The sequence below is a fragment of the Danio rerio genome, chromosome 1 (assembly GCF_052040795.2).
Source record: "Danio rerio strain M-AB ecotype USA chromosome 1, GRCz13ab, whole genome shotgun sequence".
NCBI lineage: Eukaryota > Metazoa > Chordata > Actinopteri > Cypriniformes > Danionidae > Danio > Danio rerio.
In genome coordinates this window covers 13,095,356-13,120,249 of record NC_141021.1, presented here as the reverse complement: position 1 = coordinate 13,120,249, position 24,894 = coordinate 13,095,356, and the positions used below count along the sequence as shown (strand labels likewise).

General features: G+C 37.8%; 1 protein-coding gene across 4 annotated transcripts in view; it reads left to right on the top strand.

The window, feature by feature from the left end:
* The window catches only part of ttyh3b (tweety family member 3b), a 69,036-nt gene that overhangs the window by 4,452 nt on the left and 39,690 nt on the right, over positions 1 to 24,894 (top strand). For all 4 annotated transcript variants that reach the window (NM_001431093.1, NM_001037387.3, XM_087236439.1 and 1 more), the window contains exon 3: positions 13,695 to 13,864. In NM_001431093.1, the coding sequence (NP_001418022.1) occupies positions 13,695 to 13,864 (170 nt within the window). The remainder of the gene's footprint in view (positions 1 to 13,694; positions 13,865 to 24,894) is intronic.

Genomic DNA, 24,894 nt, shown 5'->3' with positions numbered 1-24,894 from the left:
TTGTAAATATTATGTTCATTTTCTGTACGTCTGCAAGCCATATTTAGAGATGCAACGATTAACAGATTTCACTATTAACGGCGCTTTTAATTCATCACAGTTAATTAATCGCTAAGGATTCTCAACACCACATTACCGCACAGAACAAAACTGCTGCAACTAAACAAATACGCACACACACTAGATTAACTCTGAGGCTATTAACTAAGGGTCGTTCACATATTGCTTCTTTTGCACACCCAAGTTCATTATTTCCAATGGAGGCGTGCAGCTTGTGCGCACATATTGGGAGTGACGCGTCAAATTATCTAAAAACATCTTTTAAGAATGGCGCAAGCGCACCATGCTCACTTGACAAAAACTCACCAATCAGCTTCATACATTGTATGGAATATACATCTTTCTACTCTGATCCAAAAGTGAAAACACCAAACATTTTTGTAAAATAGTTGATCAAAGGTGCCTTTTAGGTTCAACAGCCTTTGACAACATGTGTTCTCTTTAAAAGGGAAATACTTCCACTACATAATTAAATACTTTTAAAGAGATTTACATTGGACCAAAAATGTATTCTTATTTTTCTTTATTTATTAATTGTTGTCATTTATATTATGTTTAAATGCTAATAACTCACATTCACTTATTTTTTAAGTCCAAAGAGAAATGAATTATTGTTTGTTTTTATTATTATTATTTTGAGTTGTATTATTTGGTTTCTGAGCAGCAATAAATAACACTTAAAAGGAGTTTTCATGTGGTTTCCTAAACTGTAGAGTTTTAAAATTAATGAATGCATAATAATCATAATAACCGTGAAATCTCAGACTATAATCGTACAACCAAAATCTGTAATCGTTGCATATCTAGCCATAATGATATCAATGGCTTCTAGCACACAGTATGTTTTTAGCTCTTTTTACTGTTTTTGAGTATCAGATTTCTTTCAGACAGAGATGGAGGTCACAGAGACGCCTTTCGAGTTCAAATGTCAAGAAGTGTTGTTTACTGTCCACTTCATAAAATGAGGCTACTTTGTCAAAGCATCCATTCTCCAGAGGACCATTAGGAAATGGCATCCAGCTGCGTGAAATTGCAGTCATGGTTGCCTTTGCTCACTAGCTATAGCTGTCACTTCAACACCGCAGGATAAAATGGCCAACAGCAGTGACTTGTTTCCAAAAAGGAAATCTGTGATGAATAGAAACTCAAGGTCACAGCATTAGAAACCGATCTCAAGTTCATAACATTGTTTCATTTAGATATGAAGTATGTAGTAAATAACATCCGATTGTAAAATCTCAATTAAAGACATCAGCTCATTCATCGCAGGAGATTTGGTTGAATGCTTTTGGCTGTCATTTGAATGGTTTCCCAAGGTCAAGACACATTCTGCGTGATTCCGGAGTGATACCGGTGTGCTTGTGTGTGAATGTACTGACACCGTGAAGACCAGCTTTATCTGGGGTGCTTGGAGATGAGGTTGGCCTAGTTGGTTAGATCTGAGGTCACAGGAAAGCCACAGGGTATGTGGGGGTAAATCAGTGCGAGATGAGGTCATGACAAGCCCTTGGGTCTGTCTGGTCTGGCAGAGCAGAAGGGAAGAGAGCAAGGAGGAGAGGAGAGGAAGATGGGAGGGAAGAGGGGGGTGGTTGGGTGTTGTTGTTCTCTTTTTTTTTTTTTTTTAAAGATGAATGCACCCCTTTTGTGGGCTTCTCTGGAAATGCGCTTTAATCCCTGATGTATCCCAGAGTGCTTTGCAGGCATCCTTTTGTCGAACGGACACTTAGTCTTTATGCCAGTTTCCTCTCGCTCTCATTCTCACACTCTCACACTGGGACATACTGGGACATATGGGGGTTCGAGAGCAAGCAGACTACTTGATTAGTGATGATCTCGTGCCAGTACAACAGAGAATTAATGGAAATGTATGAATGATTCAAATGTAATCGGTATGTATTAATGAAATGGATAGATCATCCAAAACATTTAATTTGCTGTTAATGTACTCTCCCCAAGGCCATCCAAGATGTAGGTGACGTTTTATTTGGCTTCAGTAAAATATTAGAGAAGACCTTTAGCTCAAACCGTGGACTTTGGTGATTTGTTAAATGCAAATCAGCAGCTACTGGGACATTAAGAGTCAAAAATAAAAACATACAGGCCTACTGTAAGAAACTGAACAGTGTTACATTAAATCCACAGCCTTTTCAAATGGTTCTGAGTAGGGCTGGGGGAAAATTATCACGATATCAAGTTTCATATCATTCGATATTGAAAATTATTGAATATTCTATAACAATACATTTAGGAATATTAGGATTTTTAATTTAACCACTTTATTTGAATTTACCAACATTAATAAGGCAAAGAGTTTTAATAGTCATAAACTAAAATATGTAAACAAAATATCTCTTATCTTATAATAAAATAAACATAAGTGTTAAAGAGACTCTTAAACCTGATGAATAAAATGTTACAAAGTGTGTGCAATGGTAAAGTGTAAATGCTGAACAATCAAAGCCAGCATTGAGGTGTGAATAATAATGAAATAGTACACTAACTATCATTATTCAAATAAATACTGCAACCTTACAAATTGTGCAGTTGAATGACTACATTGCCCCTTTCAGATGGGGAGCTAGTGGCTGGGATGCACAAGAAAAGAAACCAAAAAGCCACTCTGGCGACATCCTTGCATCCTTTTTATTTACAATCTCCTCATTGCTGCTTTACTCATTTTTGCATGTGTTATTATTCTGACCTGATGTGACTCGCGCTATACGGTGTCTCTCGTAACTAAGTGACCATCCACCATTTTCTCAATGGATCACAAACGGACAAACCGTTGGTGCGGCTCCAATGCAAGTTTATGGAGAAAAGTAAAAAGCACCTGGAAAAGATTTCAACTAGGTGCGACTGGAAATTGCGTGCGGTTCACGTGCGTGCTGCTTGCACAACTTGTGCGCGTCGCTCCTATATGCGCATCATGCAGGTCGCATGCCTTCATTGGAAATGACAAACTTACATAAATCATTGATATTCAATAAATATCGATACCGATTTTATAGGCCAGCCCTAGATTTCATTGCTTCTTGTCCAGTAATAGTGTATGTGTGGAACACATGACAAAAGTATCAGCTTCAGTACTGATGAATACTGGAACTTTAAAAACATTCCTTTCCCACTAACATGTATGCTATGCTGAGCATGTTTTATGCAGATTGGGCATTGTGTTCACATGCTCAACAGATATCACTGATTGGCTTCAACGATTATCGCTTTACCCCTGTATTTGTACTGAAGTTGATAATTTTGACAACTCTATTTACAACAGCAAAACAAGACATGTTATATGGTTCATTAAATGGAGCTTGTGTCTATCCTGGATGCTGCAGCATATGGATTGTATTTGTTTGTATGTTCTCTATCTGGACCTCAATCTTCATTGATTCCCAACATTTGATAGACAGACATCTTTATAAGAGATCCTGGCTGTTGTGAACACACTCTTGATTGTGTGTAGAGGCTGTGTATTAATGATAATTTTCATCAGCAATATTTCATTTTTGGGAAAACTATCTTTTTTCATAGATTTTATTTATTTAAAGTTGATTCTATTATACAGTTGTATTGTGCAATTGTATTACAGAGTAAAAGGAAAAGTTTTCTATTTTTATACATAAAAAACAAATGATGACGGCTGATTTTTTAGCATAATACTCAATTCTTCAGTGTAGCATGATTTTTCCAAAATCCTTGTGATTAAGAAATAGACAGCTCTGGAATCAGTTATCGGCTCTCTGGGTTTGAGTAATGTGTTATAAGTAAAATGTGCATATGTATTTTTTTTTATAAACTACTGATAAAGTGTCGTTAATTGGTGACAGTGGTACAATAATGAAATACTTAATCAGATTTTACAATTTTAACTTTACAAATTAAATAATTAGAAAAAAGTTACAGTGTGAGATATAGTGATATAGGAAAAGTAGCACTTTTTATTTTTTACAACAGACACCTTTCTAAACAGATTTTTCAACAGACACAGCAGTCTTTTTAAATGAGACAAAGATAGCACACATGCTCTAATATGAGCTCTGGCACACTCATAGCCACTGCTATTTCAGCATTATTCAGCCCCCAAGGCCTCCCTTCAACCACCTTTAAAACTGTGCTTACATCCTGGCACTGACAAGAAGACATACATATGCACTTTTGGATGGAAAACATGTGAGCTGCGCCAGTGGAGGTTCTCTTGGATCTCAGGGCGCTCGACACAAGAGTTTGTCTGGATCCGGAAACCAGGACCTGCCAAAACATGTCAGCACTTTGTCCTCTTCTTTTCTGTCTTTTTTTATTGTCACATAAAACTTCTCCACAAGAACACTGGGTGCTCATATGCCGTATTGTTAACAAGATAGTCGTGTTTGTTCAGTTCGCTAATGAACTGCTATTTTGAATCAGTACATTTTAATGATTCAGTCAAATTGGGTTTCAAGCAATTGATCTTGTTTGCACTTTTGTATTTTCTGTTTTCATGTTTATTTTGAAGTTTTAGTCATTTGGTTGTGTGTTTTCGATCATTTCAGTTTGATTATGTCCATGTAAATAATCAGTCACACTTTACAATAAGGTTCATTAGTTAATGTTAATTAATGCATTTACTAACATGAACAAATAATGAACAATACATTTACTACAGTATTTGTTCATGTTAGTTTACATTAGTTAAGGAAAATACAGTAGTTCATTGTTAGTTCATGTTAACTCATGGTGCATTAACTAATGGTAACAAGCATGGACTTGGATGTTAATAATGCATTAGTAAATGTTCGTTTATGATTAATAAATGCTGTACTTGTGATGTTCATGATAGTAAATGCATTAACTAATGAACCTTATTGTAAAGTGTTACCAAATAATCTGTATTTTTCAGTCATTTTAAGTTATTATTTATTTATTAAATGCAGAAATTAGATGTATAAATGTAATATTTATGGCAACCAGCTATTTCTTTTAAAAATTTTAAGTTACAGTGGGGGAAATAAGTATTGAACGTGTCATCATTTTTTTCAGAAAACATATTTCTAAAGGTGCTGCTGACTTAATTTTTATTAGATGTTGGTAACAACCAAAGAAATCCATATATGCAAAGAAAACAATATTAATTAATTTACAAATTAAGTTATGTGAAGGGGCGAAGCAGTGGTGCAGTAGGTAGTGCTGTTGCCTCACAGCAAGAAGGTTGCTGGGTTGCTGGTTCGATCCTCGGCTTAGTTGGCGTTTCTGTATGGAGTTTGCATGTTCTCCCTGCGTTCGCATGGGTTTCCTCCGGGTGCTCCAGTTTCCCCCACAGTCCAAAGACATACAGGTGTATTGGGTAGGCTAAATTGTCCGTAGTGTATGAATGTGTGTGAATGAGTGTTTCTGGATGTTTCCCAGAGATGGGTTGCGGCTGGAAGGGCATCCGCTGCGTAAAAACGTGCTGGTAAGTTGGTGGTTCATTCTGCTGTGGCGACCCAAGATTAATAAAGGGACTAAGCCGACAAAAAAACGAATGAATGAAAGTTATGTGAAATAAAATGAAATGACACAGAAAAAAAGTATTGAACACATGAAGAAAGGAAGGTGTAGAAAGCCAGTGAAATTTCTGACAGCAGCTGAAATCTCTCAGTAGTTATTCAGCAACCCTCTGCTCTTCGTAATTGTAAATGAATATCAGCTGCTTCAGTCCAACATCTACATTTGCAGGATGATGAAAATGAAACCAGTGTGTACATTTCAGCAAGACAATGATCCAAAACACAGGGAAACTTGCAAATGCTTTCAGAGAAAGAAAATCAAGCTGTAGAATGGCCCAGCCAATCACCTGCCTTGAATCCAACAGTGGATTCTACAGTGCTAGAAGATAATCTTGTAATAGCTGATTATTTATCACAGAACATTTTTGCATACAGATATAAACCTGGATCTCTCCCCCCTTCATCTACTTCCTGTTTGAGGGAAATCTGATTAGCAGATGCTGAACATCTGTTTTGGTTGGTACAGGCTTCTGTTTTCTCTGCATTTCTGTACCGAAGGTCTCCGCACACCTTTTGTCTGTTCACTGTCCAAAATAAGAGGAATTTACGACACTTTCAAAGTCTGCAATAATATGAGAAGATATCTGTTCGTGGCTCGTACAGCTGTGTTGCTGTTCTCAGTTTGATGTGTAGAATAAGCACCGGGTTTTTTTCCGTCTCAGCAGGGGGAATGCTGGAATAATTAAAAGCATATTGGGCAGGAAAGGGGCCCAGCTGGCAGGAAGTCGCGAGAAGTGGCAATGAAACGATTTACACCAGAACATTGCGCTGTACACACACAAACACACATAAACACGTCGAGTCATTGCATTTAATTGAGTGTGATTACTGTTTTAACTTCACCATTACTCTCTTTGCACAGATGGAGGTATTTTGGGGATTTATATGTTCTGCGGTTTGGCTGATAACAGTGTGTGCTATAGTGTATACTGCGTCAGAGACCAGATCCTAATGATCTGTGTGTTGATTTAGACTCACATCAATGACATTTTCTGGGTTTACTTTTTGGATGAAGATTGTGGGTTCTACCTTTAAGAACTGTATCGGATGAGTTTAATAGAAGCACTGTTGAATATAAAATTGCTGCAAGCACTGTTAAATATATCAATGTAATATACTGTGCGTGTACATGAACAAAATGATCTGGGTTTACATTTGGATGAGGATAAAACAATAATGTATTGGATCAGTTCAAAGGAAAGTATAGGTGGGTTTAGTTCAGTGGAGGTCACATGATGCTGATATAATACAATATTAATGTGCATACGCAATTCGTTATTGAAAAAATACAATTTTATAACATTATACATAATTTTGTACATATAATTATTTGTATTTTACACAAACAGTTGAAGTCAGAATTATTAGCCCCCCTGAATTATTAGCCCGGTTTATTTTTTCCCCAATTTTCAATGGAAAGAAGATTTTTTTTTCAACACATTTCTAAACACAATAGTTTTAATACCTCATTTCTAGTCACTGATTTATTTTATCTTTGTCATGATGACAGTAATAATATTTTACTAGATATTTTTCAAGACACTTCTATACAGCTTAAAGTGACATTTAAAGCCTTAATTAGGTTAACTAGGCAGGTTAATTATAGGCTAGTTATTGTATAATGATGGTTTGTTCTGTAGACTATCGAGAAAATATAGCTTAAATGAGCTAATAATTTTGACATTGAAATGGTTTTTAAAAATTAAAATCTGCTTTCATTCTAGTCCAAATAAAACAAATAAGACTTTTTCCAGACAAAATATTATTAGACATACTGTGAAAAGTCCCTTGCTCTGTTAAGCATCATTTGGAAAATGATTTAGAAAAAAACACTTAAAGGGGGGCTAATAATTCTAACTTCAACTGTGTTCTTAAAAGACCTTTTAGTAAAATGTTACAAATGAATACATTTTACAGTTGAATTTTTTTGCTCTTTTTTTCATACTGTTATTTTATTTTAGATCTGTACTTAAAGTTCACTTTTGGATTAATGTATTAATTATGGAAGAAAATGTATACAAAATTTTGTTGCAATATATATTAAGGAAGATACAGCAGCATTATACAATATCTCATAATTTGCTCTTGTACATAAGTAGGACACTATGAAATGCACTATTTTATATAATATTTTCTTTGAACGAGTGTAGTTGACTCAATTTCCTGAAAGTTAATTCTACTCATTTGAAAATAGTTTTGAACTCTACTAGCACTGTAGAAAGTGATTAGTTATTGAAAGCAAGTGAACCAATTGCCTTACAAGAAACAAGTTGACTTCACAAAAATATTGTAAGTAAACCTATTGCAACTTAAGCAATGCAGTAAAATAAGCATAATTATAAAAATTAAGTCAACTTAACAGTTCCAGGTTACAATGGGTTTATTTACATTATTTTTGTAAAGTCAACTTGCTGCTTTTAAGGCAATTGCTTTACTTGCTTTTAGTAACTAGTCACTTTTGACAGTGTAATCAGTTAATTAAATACCTCATTACTTCAACTTCAATGGAGTAAGTTCACAGTACTCATAGATCATAAAGTTTTTTTTTTTTTTATTAAAATGGTTTGAGTTACCTTAACTTTTTGGGTTTACAGTGTAGGAACTCACTCTCAAGTGGTTCTAACTCTTTATTATTATTATTATTATTTTTATGAACCCTCCAAAAAATAAAGATATTTTGAAGAAAGCTGGATGCTTATATCCATTGAATTCCATATTATAAACTATTATAATGGAAGTCAATGGTTAGTTTTTAACTTTTTAAAAATATCTCTTGTGTTCAAAACTCAAACAGGTGAGTTAATGATTTTTAGATTAATTATCTCTTAACAATCAGTAAATTAATGATTTTCTACTAATTTATGACACTATTGTTTTAGCATACTGGCACATTACTTAATAATCTTCCACATAAGAAAGAATATGCTAAAGGATTTAAAGAGAACAATGCTAAAAGAGAATTAGCATTTTTCACATTGAAAATATAGGGATTAATTAAGTTGAACTCAGCATTTGATTCCTACAAACACATTTATAAACTATTTGGGTTCGGTTGTAAGGCATTCCCATAATCAGATGATGCCAACTTCCTGCCATCTTGCTCTTAAGCACTGCCCAATACAAACTTAAGTCGAGTCTCCGAGGGCTGCTAATAAGATAATTACATTTGAGACGTGCTGACAGCCTCCTCCACTCTCTTCTTAATCACTGATTAGATCACATTTTAAATCTTTGCTTTGTATACTTGGGGTTTAAGTTAGGGTTAGGTTATAGTATTTTTAATTTGCTTTATACAAAAACAAAAGAAGTCTATAACATATCCTAATTTAGATTAGCAATGCATATGCGTGTGCGTGTGTGTGTGTGTGTGTGTGTGTGTGTGTGTGTGTGTGTGTGTGTGTGTGTGTGTGTGTGTGTGTGTGTGTGTGTGTGTGTGTGTGTGTGTGTGTGTGTGTGTGTGTGTGTGAGCTGATAATTAATCCTTGCTAATCTCTTTATGGTGACTGACTCAGATGAGCTCTGACACATCAACAGACAGAAGTCATCAACTTGCTCACAGGTCCCGCAATCTCCAAAGGCCAGGAGCGGATATTAATGATGGCAAAATCTACTGAAAGTAGCCTGAAGCCATAACGTAATATCTCATCCCACTGGAGATAACAGTGAGCTCTGAATTTAACTTAGAGGTGGGAATGACGTTATTGTGTTTCAGAGATGTGGGTGAATGTTCGGTGATGAGCGTCTGGACTAAGGCAGATGTACATCACTGGGTCACGCTGGGCATCTGAGGACGAATTAGCGGTCTTGCTCTATTTAGCAGTCCTTGGCTTGTGATTATCAGCCGTTTGGAGATGCTACATGATGCTTTTTTCCCCACAGTTTTCTGTGAGGGTTTTAGAACAGGGGTTTTCTGACTTATTTTCTAAAGTCATTATGCAGAATTTTTTTAATTGAAGTTCTTCTTGCATTTTTATTTATGTTTGTTGTGTACAAAGTTCATTTTGAAATTGAATGATATTTTACAACTGCAGTTATGACTTTTTTATCCATAAGAGCCCAATTCAATTATATAAGCATAAAATTATTAAGTATTAAATTTAAGGGACCTATTATACACCTGGCACAATTAGGCACAAGACAAGTTTGGCACGATTTTCAGACCAGTTATGCGCTTATGTTGGCCCAAGCACTTACACATTGCTTAATACACACAGGATGAACAGCAACACACAAGTATCTTTACAAATGAAATTAAAGGATTAAAATGTTACAAAAATAATAATTTTTTTCTCTTTTCAGTTTTTGCATGACAATTTGCAGTTGTATAATGTTATTATTATTTTTATTATTAGTAGTAGTATTTTACTATATGCTTATTTATAATTGTTTTAATAAAAACAAGTTTAGATTTGTCCACCTGTCAGGTTTTGGGGTCGTCTGCGTCACCATATGGGGCAATGTGTAAGGACATGTGTTTGAAAATATAACTGGGTTTTTGATCACACTTCGTTATTATTGTTCATTTATTCATTTGCTGGAAATTAGAACTGAATTTAGAAATAGTTTAGAAAAAAATCTTGTGCTTAACAAACGAAATTAAATATGTAAGCTAATGGATGTCTTCAGTAAAGTGTGTACAACACTGTTTCCTTATCCACGATAGTAATGGAGTAAAGTAAAGAGTAAAAGTAAAGTAAAGAGAAAGTAAAGAGGCAGAATGGAGGAGGCTCATTCTCTGTTTAACTGTTTTCTCGCTAGTGAACCATGTAAATGGCAAATGCGCCATGGTGCGACACAACTGACTCTTAAAGGGAATGAGAGATGATTAATGCATGTTATGCTCAACACACCCATACCATATTAGAGAATAAGCACAATCCTTTTAGATCATGCCCCGCAGGGCAGAGTGTATTTTTTCCATCCTTAAAATAGCAAAAGTGGATTCGGACATGCCCTTAATGCTTTTGCATCATGCAATTTAGACTTCTAGATCGTTAAAATAGAGCTATTTATCTTTTGATTCCATATGTTATGACTGTCTAAAATCATAAATATTAAAAGAAAAAGAAATGCTTTTTATAACTAAATTCATGAAACCACTTATTGTAATTACATTTAAAGGGATAGTTCACCCAAAACTAAACATTGTATCTGCATTACTTACTTGTTTCAAACTGGTTTGACTTGGTTTTTTCTGTTGGACATGCAAAAAGATATTTTGAAGAATATTTGGAACCTGTAATCCTTGACTCTCATAGTATTTAATTTTCCTACTATGGATGTCAATGCTTACTTTAAAATGTCTTCCTCTGTGTTCAACAATAAAAAACAAAATTCTAAAGGTTTGAAACCATTTGAGGATGAGTAAATATTGAATGCATTTTTGCGTGAACTATCCCTTTAATACATTTTTATATGCAAATTTAGCTATTTTGGCCATTACCTTTCCTCCTACCAACTTATCAGAACGTCCTAGCAACCATTTGTCAACCATTGAAAGCCCTAGCAACCACTATTGCATGTATTTAATGACAAAGCCACATTGACACAAAATACATTTTAAAAAATCGATGAAAAATAGACACAAATATGAACTTCCAACCCATTAACCTATATATTTACTGCGACTCTTCCAAGTACAACATTCTTCAGGATCATCGTTCTGGTTGTTCCTGGACGAACATTTAGAAGATCAGTTCCCTCTGATTTTTAAGAACGAATTAGTGTAGAATTTATTTCTGTTCCTGATTTTGATAAGAGTGTTGTTCCAGGACTAACAAGGGATGTTGATTCAGTATCGCGTTCCAGCACTTGGCTTCATGTTGTGTGTGTGCTTATACAGTAGGCTTGGGCGGTATCCAAATTTTGATACCGTCAAACCGCCTCCATATTTTACCCCGGTTTCCGGTATTACCGGCGTAATAAAAAAATTATGACGTAAGGCTCAGACAGCGTCACCAAACTGTTGGCTTGAGCCTAAACCATTCAGAAACTGAATACCTTCTATGCGACCTTAGGCTCGCGGTCAGAGAGAGAGAGAGAGAGAGAGAGAGAGAGAGAGAGAGAGAGAGAGAGAGAGAGAGAGAGAGAGAGAGAGAGAGAGAGAGAGAGAGAGAGAGAGAGAGAGAGAGAGAGAAGCGACGCACAGCACCTCTCTCTCTCTCTCTCTCTCTCTCTCTCACACACACACACACACACATACACACACACACACACATCTCTCCCGCGATTTATTCAGAAATTTACTCCTACACCATAAGAAATCTGGCCGGCTCCCGCGGGACTGCAGCGGGAATGCAGAGCTGTAATCGGGCAATAAAAATTATACCCGATAGGTCCCGAGTCCGACAGGTACATTTGGATTGACAGCTTTATACAGCGCGAACCCGTTCACAGCCCGACATTATTCAAATGTGCTCATGCACACAGCTCTATTGCGTTTTTTTCAAGAATGAGTCATTTATGTGTTTTAACATCATTTATTCGTAACAAACGTAGACTAGGCTATGTGCCACTTGAAAGTTGGAACAAAGAAATAAAGTCCTCTGTAACATCGTAACATATCAGCACTCAATAGGTCTAGGTACATGCACTTAGCCTTTAAATTGGCCAACACACAAATGAAAAAAAAATCTTTCTTAACAAATCAAATTAAAATAAACTCTAAATGATGACGGGTATTTTGGCAATAACGAAATTAAGATAAAGGCTCTGCAAGTTGTTTCTCAACTTCTCTTCACAATCTGGCATTAAGGCGGCGGTGAAGCTGAATATTAAAAGAATAATGCCACCATTAGCCTGTATACTCTGTCTACATTATGATTATATGGTTTAATTAATATTTATCTATAATTGAAAAACCCTTTACTCACCAAGATTAGGCTACGTGTGTTTGTGGAGGAACATTATTAAATCCACAGGCTTTAGCGCAGTCCTGCGCTCACGGGCTAAAGCTGCGCTTTACTGCAGCTACAGGTCGAGATGCAGAGTTCTGATCTGGCTGATTTTGCAAGTTTTGGGTCGGATTGTTTGTTCATCTTCTACCAGTCAGGAACATCCATTTAATTTTCCATGACGGCAGTTTTACTGTAGCGAGAGGACTCGACTTTTTACCTGTCAGCTTGCGGTTTAGGGCTCTACCGTAATACGCAGTGTATGAGCGACCGCGAAATACTTGCGGCTGGAATGCGCTCTTTTTGAGCTAGTGACTGGCTTGACCGCCGTAATAATTCTCTTTTTTTACTACTTCATCATCATTTGTTTCATCTTTGCAGGGATGGATTTTAATGCAGGGATTTTGATTTTTTCGGGTCTCGCCGGGTTCGGGCAAAGATCTTTAGCTCTAATGCAGACCTCTCGTTCATATTAACCATGTCTCCCTTCTGTTCAGTCGAAACTCCCAAACTGCAGGACACTTTGAAGCGCGACACGTCACGTCACGTCACCTCTCCCTCTCCCCCTCCCTCTCCCTCTTCCTCTCTCTCTCTCTCTCTCTCTCCTCCACACTGTCCCGTGATGACAATCACACATACGTTTTTGTAGGCATTAAATAAAGGATATTTAATATTTTATGACGGTATAACGGTATTGAAACTGACACCGTTGCTATTTTTAGATCCCGCGGTATACCATAATACCGAAATACCGCCCAAGCCTATTATACAGTAGAACTTCTGAGCTCTTACAGTATGTCACAGCAGCTCTGAGACCAAGAGAAGTCTCCCATGTTCAGCCTGACCTACATTTGCCGCATATGGTGATTTGCATGGCTCACAGTAGCCATGGATTAAATAAAAAAAACTAGATCATTCATGACACTTCTGGTGCACTGCTAGAAGAGCTAGTAGATAAAGGTCTGGATTAAACATTCATGACTCCTTTTTTGTCTCTAATGCAAATCTTTTACATCTAAAATAGCACCTCACACGCAAAGATGCATAATGCTCTAAAAACAATGGGTCACTCCAGAGACTGATAAAGGAAAACATGGGATGCACAGTAACAAAAGATTTTGATGGAAGAGGCAGACTTGAATGGCCTCATTGTATTCTTAATTGTTCACGGTTCATGAGAAACAATGCGGTCTGAAGAACTTTTTCTGTCTCTTTGCAGGCGGTGTTGTTGCTGGGAGCAGCAGCATTGGTTTGTTTGGCGCTGGACCTTCTCTTCCTCCTTTTCTACTCATTTTGGCTGTGCTGTTGCCGCAGGAAGAACCATGACTCGCCCAATGCTGACTGCTGCTGCACAGCCTGGTGTGTGATCATCGCCACGCTCGTGTGCAGGTCCGTGTTTTTTCACTCTCATACACCTTCTTCAACTTTACTGCACCCAAGCACTCATAATGTGGCAATACACATCATGAAGTCTAGTTAGTTGGGCATCAAGAAAATAAAAATGTGACTGCAGTCAGTCCATCTGGGAGTTAACCTAAACCCAAAACATGCTCTTAACAGTAGGAGTAAATTGAAATGGAGTTTTATTGTCTATTAGGGACATGATTGTTAAGAGGGTTCGTTTACCTGGGCATTAATCATCCATCATATTGTTTGCAACATATAACTGTAACTTACATTCTGCTGTTGAAGGATTTGTGTTAAATGAAAATAGCTTTTCTTTAATAATTGAATATTAAGATGCATTTATTTAATGATCACTGCTCAAATAAAAACTATAGAACCATTTATTTGTTACATTAGGGAGTTTTCATGAGCAGTTTGTTTTCATTTAAACAAATATTTAGTTTTTAGAATTCATTTAATATTAGAGTGCAGCCATAATTTAACAATTACACTCATATTTCAGATACTTCATACATTAAAGTGTGTGAAGTATCATTTACTCACATTTCACTTTCGAGTTTCTTCTGTTGAACACAAAAGAAGGTATTTTGAAAAATGCTGGTTGATGGCACCAATTGACTTCCGTAATATATTTATGTTTTTTTTTTCTACTATGGAAGTTGATGGGTACCAGCAACCAGCATTCTTCAAAATATCTTCTTTTGTTCTCAAAAGAAGAAAGAAGCTCATAAAAGTTTAAAACCTCATGAGGAAGAGTAAGGCCCAATCCCAATTCTATTTTTGTTCCCCTTCCCTTTGGCCCTTGAAACAGAGTGTGAATGGGACAGCACTACAGCGCCTGCACTCGTCTTCATATGTCATTGCGATCTCTTCATATGAGATCAGACTGTGACGACTGCTGTAGTTATTCCAGCTGTGTTATTTTTTGGTATTTATCTTCAGGAAATCACTGAAGGCAAAGATATCATGTTATTCTGATGATATAATGTGGCAATAAGATTGTAACTGGACTGTGCATTCACACTGTGGCCATATTCTTTTGTGTAAACACACGAAAACAACATTAACATTATAGCAGACACTGTATAAAGCTCATTCCCTGCCACTAGACTTTTCTGACCGGGTATTTGAGTGTCATCGAGTTACAGAATGTTGTGACTATACAGGAGTTATTATTAGGGACTATAGATAGCAAAATTTAGCAGTTTTTATTTTAGCATTTTTTAAAGCATAACAGTAAAACACTAACGTCATTATGAACATTAAAACATGTGCTTGTTTGTTGTAAAAATTCATAACAAAAATGCTAATTTGTGCATCTCTTGACTTCTGGGTGCAGCTATGCTACTGTTAAATTTGGTGTATTCTGGGAAATTTTCTTACCCCCTGGTTTCAAGTGTGGTCCTGAAAAATCTCTATTTGAAGGGCTATCTAGCTGTTCCCCTTAGCCCTACTCCTATAAGCTAAAGAGAATTGGGATACCCCTAGCCCTTCATGTGAACGTGCAAAACGAGGGGGAAAGGCTAAGGGGTAGAATTGGGATTGGGCCTAAATGATGAGGTAATTTTCATTTTTGGGTGAACTAAAGATCTCATCAAAAATAAGCATTTGGAAGAAAGATAAAAGAATATACACAGGGAGTGATGTTTTTATGGGTCATAGGTAATGAAAATGTACCCATTAAATCTTTCAGCCGTTTCTGTGTAAATCGATCCAGTTTCTAATTTAAGTTAAACATGTCTATTTTAATTCCAATCCACATATCAATAGATAATCTCTTCAGATATCCATTTCTAGTTAATGTTTTTTTGCTAGTCACATTATTATATTCATTAAATATTCATCTCTTTTTTCTTTTTTTGCAGAATACATTAAAAGTACAAGATTTAGTTTTCTAGGTACATTATCAAATCACTTCAAAACTGGACAATCAAAGAAAAGCAATCAAACGCTAGATTACTCATAACACTACTCCATTGTGTTGCTGAATTAGAAACACTAAAGTGCTGCTGGCTTTATAATAATAATATAATATAATAACTGGTTGTCAGGGAAAATGTTTTTAAATTTAAATGAAATGATAATTATGACAGCAAGATACCTAATGATATATTACAGTACATATGTAAATGCAATATGCTCTTGCAAAATATTGAAAATAACTGTTTAGTTTCATTGATTACATGCTGCATAATTAAATTTTTTTTAAAAGACATAAAACATTTCTGTACTATGTACTGTTCATTTCAGTGTGATGTTCATTAAAGTTTATTATGAACTTTAATTCATAATTAAGTGAAAGAGATGATCTGTTTAAGCATTCTGCAACACTTCTTCTTGCACTAATGCATTCATTTGAAACGCCACATTACAGAGCATTACAATTTATTATTCGAGTTTCACTGTACAATTTATTCAGTGTGGCGACATGATGGCTCAGTGATTAGCACTGTCGCCTCACAGCAAGAAGGTCGCTGGTTCGAGCCCCAGCTGGGTGGTTGGCATTTCTCTGTAGAGTTTGCATGTTCTCCCCTTGTTGGCGTGGGTTTTCTCTGGGTGCTTGGGTTTCCCCCACAGTCCAAAGACATTCAGTGTAAGTTAATTGAATAATCTAAATTGTCTGTAGTGTATGTGTGTGAATGAGTGTGTATGGATGTTTTCCAGTACTGGGTTGCAGCTGGAAGGGCATCTGCTGTGTAAAACATATGCTGGATAAGTTGGCGGTTCTTTCCGCTGATGGATAAAGGGACTATGCTGAAGCTGAATGAATGAATGAATGAATGGATTTATTTAGTTCACTACAAATATTTAGTGACTTAGTGAAAATGCATCATTGCAGGAATGTGAAATAAATAATAGTATCTCTTAAAAAATGTAGTCAATTCATTTCATCCAAATAGTATTAGCTGCCAAAATTAGCACATAAGCTTAGATGTATTAATCCTTTCATTGCTCAGGATTGTTCGGTTGTTTGTTGTGATTAATAATTGACACTGCCCTATTTGACATTGATAATTATCTTCGCCATTTTTAATGGTCCTTTTTAAACTTGTATAAGCCAGTACATATTAAGACGTTCATCTGCAGCGTTTCTGGTTGTGAAAGCGTGCCTAATCATTCCTGCCAGATCTCTATAAATATGGAGAGGTGAGAGGTCAGATCAGGCTGGTAGTCGTTTCACACTGAACTCTCAACACAAAGGTTAAGTGGGTTTAATCAAGTGTCTGCATTAGTCAGGGGTTAGACTCAAGTCCACTGAATTGTCCCGCAGTGACCCTGTTTAATAATACCAGCTGCTATTTTCTGTGGTCAGGATGTAGAAACAGAGTGGATTGGTTTTGAAATAGAAGCCTTAGAGTAATTGAATGTAAGAGGGAGAGTTTGCTGCTTTGTATCTTGAAGCACTACCAGTTGGGAATTTTGCACTAAGCTCAAATTTGGAGTTCTTTAATTTATTTAGCCTACATTTTTGTGAAACTGCCAAAAAATACTTAAGCATACATTTTGCCTGAAGGTTATAGGTAAAATGAATGCTACGGGGCAGACCTTTGTTCTTTTTCAAACTAATGATATATACTGCAGAGTAGGGCTGGGGCCTAAATACCAGTGTTTGCACACAATATCTAATGGTAATCAAATAAAAAACATATACTTTGGGGTTCATTTTCCACAGTTTGGTTTTCATTTACTGTTTGCTTTTTGGTTTCTTTGTTGACTATTTTCTGGGCTCTTATCTCTCCCCCTGATCAGATGATCTCCTCCCCTCTGCTGTTCCTCCCTCATCAGCACTCGTCTGTCCTATATCTGACTTCAGTCTTTGATTGACAAACAAAGAAGAGATTATTCCCCTTAGAGAGAAATGGACGCAGAGGAACCAGAGAAAAGAACGTCTGATTGATTGAGAGAGATGTAGATAAAGCTTAACGGGGAAAAGCGATGGCTCCATGGCCGAGATGAGAGAGCTCATGCCGATATGATGGCTCAGATGAAACACATTGTGCCTCATGCATCATTAAGCACGTCAGATAGTGCACACATGCACTAATGCACACATGTGCAAATGCTCATGGGGTGACCTAAAATACTGAAGCCCTTTTCTAAAACCTTAATCTCTTTGATGTTTTGTGCCTTTGAGGTTTAGTATCTGAATAAATATGTTCACGTTTAGAACCATTTAAAATATGGGAATTATATGATTTCAGTGTGTTTTGTTCAAGTAAAGAATTTTTAGCACAGGGAAAAATGTTGTAGTAAATATTTTTACTCATAATTTCATTCAGTCCACTATTTAAAAAATAAGAAACACTCGCTCATATTTTTTTTCGGCTTAGTCCCTTATTTATCAGGGTTGCCACATCAGAATGAGCCGCTAACCAAAATAAGAAACTAATTTTTAAAAATTTTGAAGTAGAAAGACTTTAAGTCTTTACTTAAAAAAAAAATGCTGGGTTCCACACAACCAATTTGTGTTGGGACAACATAAAGGTATTAAGTTAACTTTTTAGTTTTTACAAATTTAAGTGGATTGAACATAAAACAATTAGGTTTTCCCCAAAAAACTTCAAGAATTGTGTTGCTTCAGCTCATTTAAAATAAGTAGTTTAAACAAACAGCCAACATCATTCTTTTTAGTGTTTATTTTACAATTGATAAAAATCATGTTCCACTTAAAAAAATTAAATAATGCTGATTTATCCATTTTTGAAGCATATTAAGCTTCCCCAAAAGTTTAAATGTCTCCAATTAGAATCACCATTTGCCTCAAAAAAGCTCAAAAGTGGGTCCCACTTTATATTAAGTGGCCCTAATTACTATGCACTTGCACCCTTATTACAGAATGTACATAAATGCTTTTACGCTGTACTTAAAGTTTAATTACTTGTAATTACTTCTGTAATGTATTTATGTAATAATGTTTCTAATTATACTTTTGACCCATCCCTTACCAGTCTTAAAACTGACCCATAGCGCCAAACCTATCCTGTCCCAACATATGGTCATTCTGAAAATGAAGCCCTGTATACGTTTCTGGAGATCGCAAGTTATATAGCCAGAAGTACGTATGGCTGCATGTCAGATTTAAAACAAATGCTAGGTTGCAGAATGATGCTCTTCCTTTTCGCGCTTACCAGCTGACCACTTACTTCTGTATGGACGGCTTTCCCGCTGTTACCAGTTTGTCCAGTGGCTCGCAGCGACGGGGTTCGAGACCAGTAAAGCAATTGAGTAAGACAAAAAAAAAAAAAAACAATAAAAAAAGTTTTTATTTAAGTAAAACACTAAATAAAAGGGTGACAATATGGAAAAAAACTGAAAACGTGGTAAAAATCAGGTAAGGGCTTTTCTTTTTTTGGATTGCTTTTTAAAACTGTCCGTTGGGTTGAGGGAAGTGAGTGGGCGGGTCAATCGGGGCTTCTGAAAACACTATTGGTTGGGTTTAGGGAAGGAGGAGAGTGGGTCAGTCGATCGGCCATTCAGTCAGTCAGTCGTCAGCGGGCGAGAACAGCAGGCACTCACAAGAGAAATTTGAGATCTGAAAAGGTATACACAGTGACCTTCTCAAAAAAACAAAAATAGCAAAAAATGTAACTCCTAGGACGTATTTTGCAAATGTATATAGCAGTACGTTTTCAGAATGAGTCTGGGTTGACCTGTCCCCAACTCAACTCAACCATATCCCCCATCGATAGGACCAGAAGTGTTGTGCAAAACAATATGAACTTTTTTTTTTTTGAAGTGTATGATAGTAAAGACCCAAAAGTGCTTAAGTTGTCTGTTCTCTTCTCAGGATTATAAAATATCAAGATTAAATCGATGCAATATTGCTTCACATATGAATGCATTTATATTTTCTAAGCTGTCTTGATGATGTTTACTGAAAAAACAAACAAAGAACACCATTATCTGAATGCTTTTTACTGTCCCATTTTTCCCATGTATGTGTTTTTTTTTTCCTGCAAACACTCAAACACTGTAAAAAATGCCACACAATTGGTTTGTGTTGGCACAACATGACAGAATTGTGTAAACTCATTAGTTTTTTACAAATTTAAGTGGCTTGAACAAAAACAATTAAGTTTTCGCAAAAAGAAAAACTCAAGAATGCAAACAGCAAAACAGCAAACTTATTTTTTTGAGTGTAAAACAATATGTTCTTCCTCTGCATTCTTTCTGTTTCCCTCTGTCGCCCTCACGTCAGTTCTACTCCCCCCCCCCCCCCCCCCTCATTTCCCGTGGCACCGCCCCCTCTGTGCCTTGGAGGTGTTGCCATAGCAACAAAATCAGATTTTGAACATTGGAGCTGCGAGATGAATAATGCACTGCAGGTCTCTTTGCCAGTGTGTGTGTATGTGTGGGCTCTGCGTATGTGTGTGCCACAGCCGCATAGTGCTGTTATTCAGGATCTCTTATCTAACACTGCCAGATTCTCATAAAGATGCGTCTGTTTCGGTCTTTTTGTATTCGTGTCCACTGTTTAATTGCTTCAAAATATCGCAAGTATTTTGTCCTGGTTTGTCCTCCTAATTGACCCATCAAGCCAGAATCTATTCTGTTTAAAGCAGCCAGGACTCATAAAAAGTAATGGCTCATTTTTCCACATCAATTGCATTTACCTGAGTTGATCTTGTTAAGAGTAAACGTCAGAGACTGTTTGTCCTGACTCTTCACATTTACGTTTGAAAGTGACCTATTTATGTCTGAGTTTACTCCATCTCTGAATGAATCCACAGAGATGTGCAGATTTAATCAGATTCTATCGCACACACATCATAAAACTCTACACTGAAATTGATCTACTATTTTATATTCTACATGTTACTTTAATGAACTTTCCTTTGAAGGTTTTTAGGGCTTTTTAAAATCATTTGTTATCAGTTAAATGTGATTATTTTTGGATTTATATTTGGCACTCTAGCATCCCAGAGTGCCCCTATTATGCTTTTTGGATATTATCTTTCATGTAACATAAGCTGTTTGTGTATAAAATGTCTACAGAGTTTTAAAGATTGCCTACCGAAAGAAAGAACTAATTCTGAATTGTCTTGAGTTTTGGTCTTCCTGTTCAAAACTATGTAGGTGTGTAACAGATTTGCACAATGCCAGCCAATTATGGCCCGTTTCCCCTTAGTGGTATGGTACGGTATGGTACAGGTACCCTTTTAGTGGGCGTGGTGTATGACAGAAAGTTTCAGTTGATGTCATTCTTGCTAGAGGAAAACTCAAAGTAACGTAGTATGTGTTATTTCACACATCATATGAGAAGCACTTCTCTATAAACAGATGCTTTATACACACAAATACTTGTGAACATGATTTGATTATACTGTAACTGCTGATCAATGATTATAATATACTGTAATGTCTGCAATTCTATAAAATAAATAAATAAATGAACATATATGAACACATACAGTTTCACAGAGATGGGTTGCGGCTGGAAGGGCATCCGCTTTGTAAAAAAACTTGCTGGATAAGCTGGCGGTTCATTCCGCTGTGGCGACCCCGGACTAATAAAGGGACTAAGCCGACAAGAAAATGAATGAATGAATAAATGAATGAACACATACAGACCCCTATAGTCTCTGATATGTTACCAATTACAGAAGAACTACACACAGCAAACATTCAGTCCTTATTTGGGTTTAACAACAACATGAAACATAGCCCATGGTCAGTGTAAACCTCTCATCTGTATCTTTATTCTTCAGCAGCACATGTAACCTCTTGTTAGAGTTATTTTGTCATTCCCGAGTTCGTAATAGTGCAAAAGGTGATGATAATAGTTAAACATGGCAGTTTGTTCATCTTTCAGGTTGCTGAAAAAATCGTTTGCTCCTTTGTTTTTTTATGCTACAATAGGTTTGTCCATTTCTGAATAGATCGAGTGTCAGAAGCACTTCAATAATCATGCGTTATTATCATCAGCTCAAAAAGTTCTGTATTTTTAAATATAGAAGCTCGAGCACTCTGGAGATAATGAAACCGCTAACACTAGATGGCCTCATAAACAACAAGAGGACAACAGGTTTACCTTCTTGGCTTTGCGGTTGTTCATCAAGAAGGGGACAAGGTTTGTTTGAGCTTGGGTCAACCACGGCTCGTTATTATATGTATATATTATAATGATGAAATATCTCGGCTGTGTATTTAAAAATGGCGGTTCCTTTGTTTTTATTCTCCTGTCATGTACATGCACTAGTGGCACTTCTCTGTAAACTAATAGCATTCAGCTGCATGTCTAGCTCTGCCTTTTGGTACCCTTTTGTTGTGCTAGGTACCCTTTGGAAAGGGTACCCAAAAATCGGTACGGTACTGTTCGCTTTTAGGGACCTTTTGACAGTGGAAACGGACATCAAAGCCAACCATACCGTACCATTCAGTGGAAACAGGCCATTAGAGGTCATTTTTACTGTTTGTATCACTGCTTTAAAAGTGTCCTCCAGAGCTTGTTTCTGCCATGAACTTCAAGCTGTGGGCCAATCACAACAGACTGCTCCGCATGACCAATCAGAGCACATTATAGTCTCTCAGCGGGATATAGAAGTAACAAATCTTTAATGTGAATGTATATTAACAAAAATGGACGTCCTTTCAAAAATCTTTTATTCATTCATCATTTTCCTTGATCGTAGTCCCTTATTTATCAGGGGTTGCCACAGCGGAATGAACCGCCAACTACTCCAGCATATTTTTTATGCAGTGGATGCCCTTCCAACCACAACCCAGTACAGGGAAAAACCCATACACTCTCATTCCCATTCACACTCACACACACACACACACACACACACACACACACACACACACACACACACACACACACACACACACTCACTCATATACTACAGCCAAATTTGTTTATTCAATTTACCTATAGCGCATGACTTTGGACTGTGGGGGAAACCGGAGCACCCGAAGGAAACCCACGCAAACATGGGAGAACATGCAAACTCACAGAAATGCCAACTAGCCCAGCTGGGACTCGAACCAGTGACCTTCTTGCTGTGTATAATATTGGTGCTTTATACCAACTCTGAAGCACTTATGAATCATCATACATGATTAACTAGATTTGGTTGTTATTACTATTGATCTCCAAAACAACAATAAACATGTGCCCCACTCACATGATCTAACAGATGAACACACAAGCCAGGGATTGTGGTGTACGCTGTTAGAGTGAAGGTTTCTGGGTAAGAGTGGGAAAGCCTCTGTGAGCCACGTGACACATGACCTTAACAAAGAATGACAGCTTGACCTCTCTCTCGGTCTCACACACTCCTAAGCTTATAAGAGCTCTCCTGCCTAAATCCTCTTGTGTTGGAGTGACAGAGACAAAGAGTAACACATGCAGGAAAATGTGCATGTGGCATCAGATAAAAAAAAAAAGCTCCTGCACACACGCTAAAACTTGCCAGGGATTAAAGTACATGGGGGGAAAAAGTGATGCTTTTGTTTAAATGAATGTTTATTTTTTTTTACTTTTCTATTTATTATAGTAAGTATTTGTAAGTATTTAATGCATCTCTACTAAATAAAAGTAATTTTTTTTGATAAAGATCATATTGACGCCAAAGATTTGAACTCTTGTGCATATGAAAAGTTCAGATGCAAAAGCCGCTAAACGCCACTTCCGCCAAAAATGAGATATTGACATTGGGTGAATGCTTTAGGCATGCAGTACATGTTCAACAAATAGATTTGCTTCAAATCATCTAAATCCTAGGGTCAGCTCATTCAGAAATAACAGTTCCCCTTCGGTTGGGGAACTTCAGTGCCATGAATGGGAGGATTCGGATCAGAAGCCGCTTATCTGGAGAGTATTGAACGGGCCAATGAATGAAATTAATTGGCAGCGTAAGCTTGCGCAGGTGTGCGACATCTGCAATCATCTCAGCATATAAGCACACCTGAAGCCAGCAGACGCCATCCTTTTCGCTTCAGATCCTTTCTGAGTGAGTCGATGAGGGTTCCTCTTGCTGATCAGCACTTCAGAGCGAACGAGTGTGTCTCCCGGTCCAGAGTGGGTCTTCGCGGTGGCAGACGGTCGAGCTGGGTTACTCCCTTGCCTGCGGTTCTTTGGGTCCGGTCCTCCAGAGCGGTGCGTATAGTTGCAACTTTCCTAAAAGAGCAACACAGTCGTGCAGCACGTCCTTTTCAGGATGGCGCTCCGACTGTGCGTTTCTGGATGCGGGGGTTTCCTGTCTCCGGATGATGGACACGATCACTGCATTGCATGTTTGGGGGTCCAGCATGTTAATGCGGTGCTCGCGGGCGGTTCATGTCGTCATTGCGATGCCATGACCGTTGCACAGCTAAGATCGCGGCTAACTTTCGCAAGAGAGCGAGCCACCCCAGTTGCCTCCTGTTCTAAAAAAGCAGCGGGCGCTCGGGCAGATCTGAGGGTTTCAGCGGGAGCTAATCCGCCGCCCACGGGCCCGCGGACCTCTCGCTCCTCACGGCGCTCCATCCAAGCTTCGGGTGGTGAGAGTGATCCGTCTAACCAGATGGTAGCTCTCACACTCGCTGACACCGGAGATCAGATGTCCTCCGCGGCATCGGAGGGTGGGCTTTCACTGTCCGACGAAGATCCGGACCCGCTCGCCCCCTCCGGGCAGGTGAGCGCTGTCAAATCGGATCCTGAAGCGGACATGTTAGCCGTGCTTTCCCGGGCTGCTTCGGCCGTGGGGTTGGAGATGGTTTATCCCCCAGCTCCGCGGCCGGACCGACTAGATGGGTGCTACGTAGAGGACCAGAAGGCGAAGCCTTCGAAGCCTCTCGTCCCCTTCTTCCCGGAAGTGCACAGTAGGCTCACGCAGTCCTGGAGGGCACCTTTCTCTGCCCGTGCTGCGAGTGCCTCCGCCCTCACCGCCCTTGACGGCGGAGCTGCCAGGGGGTATGAGGCGATCCCGTCAGTGGAGCGCGCTATCGCGGTCAATCTTTGTCCGCGCGGCGCCTCTACGTGGCGGGGTTTGCCCCGCCTCCCGTCCAAAGCCTGTAGGTTGTCTGCC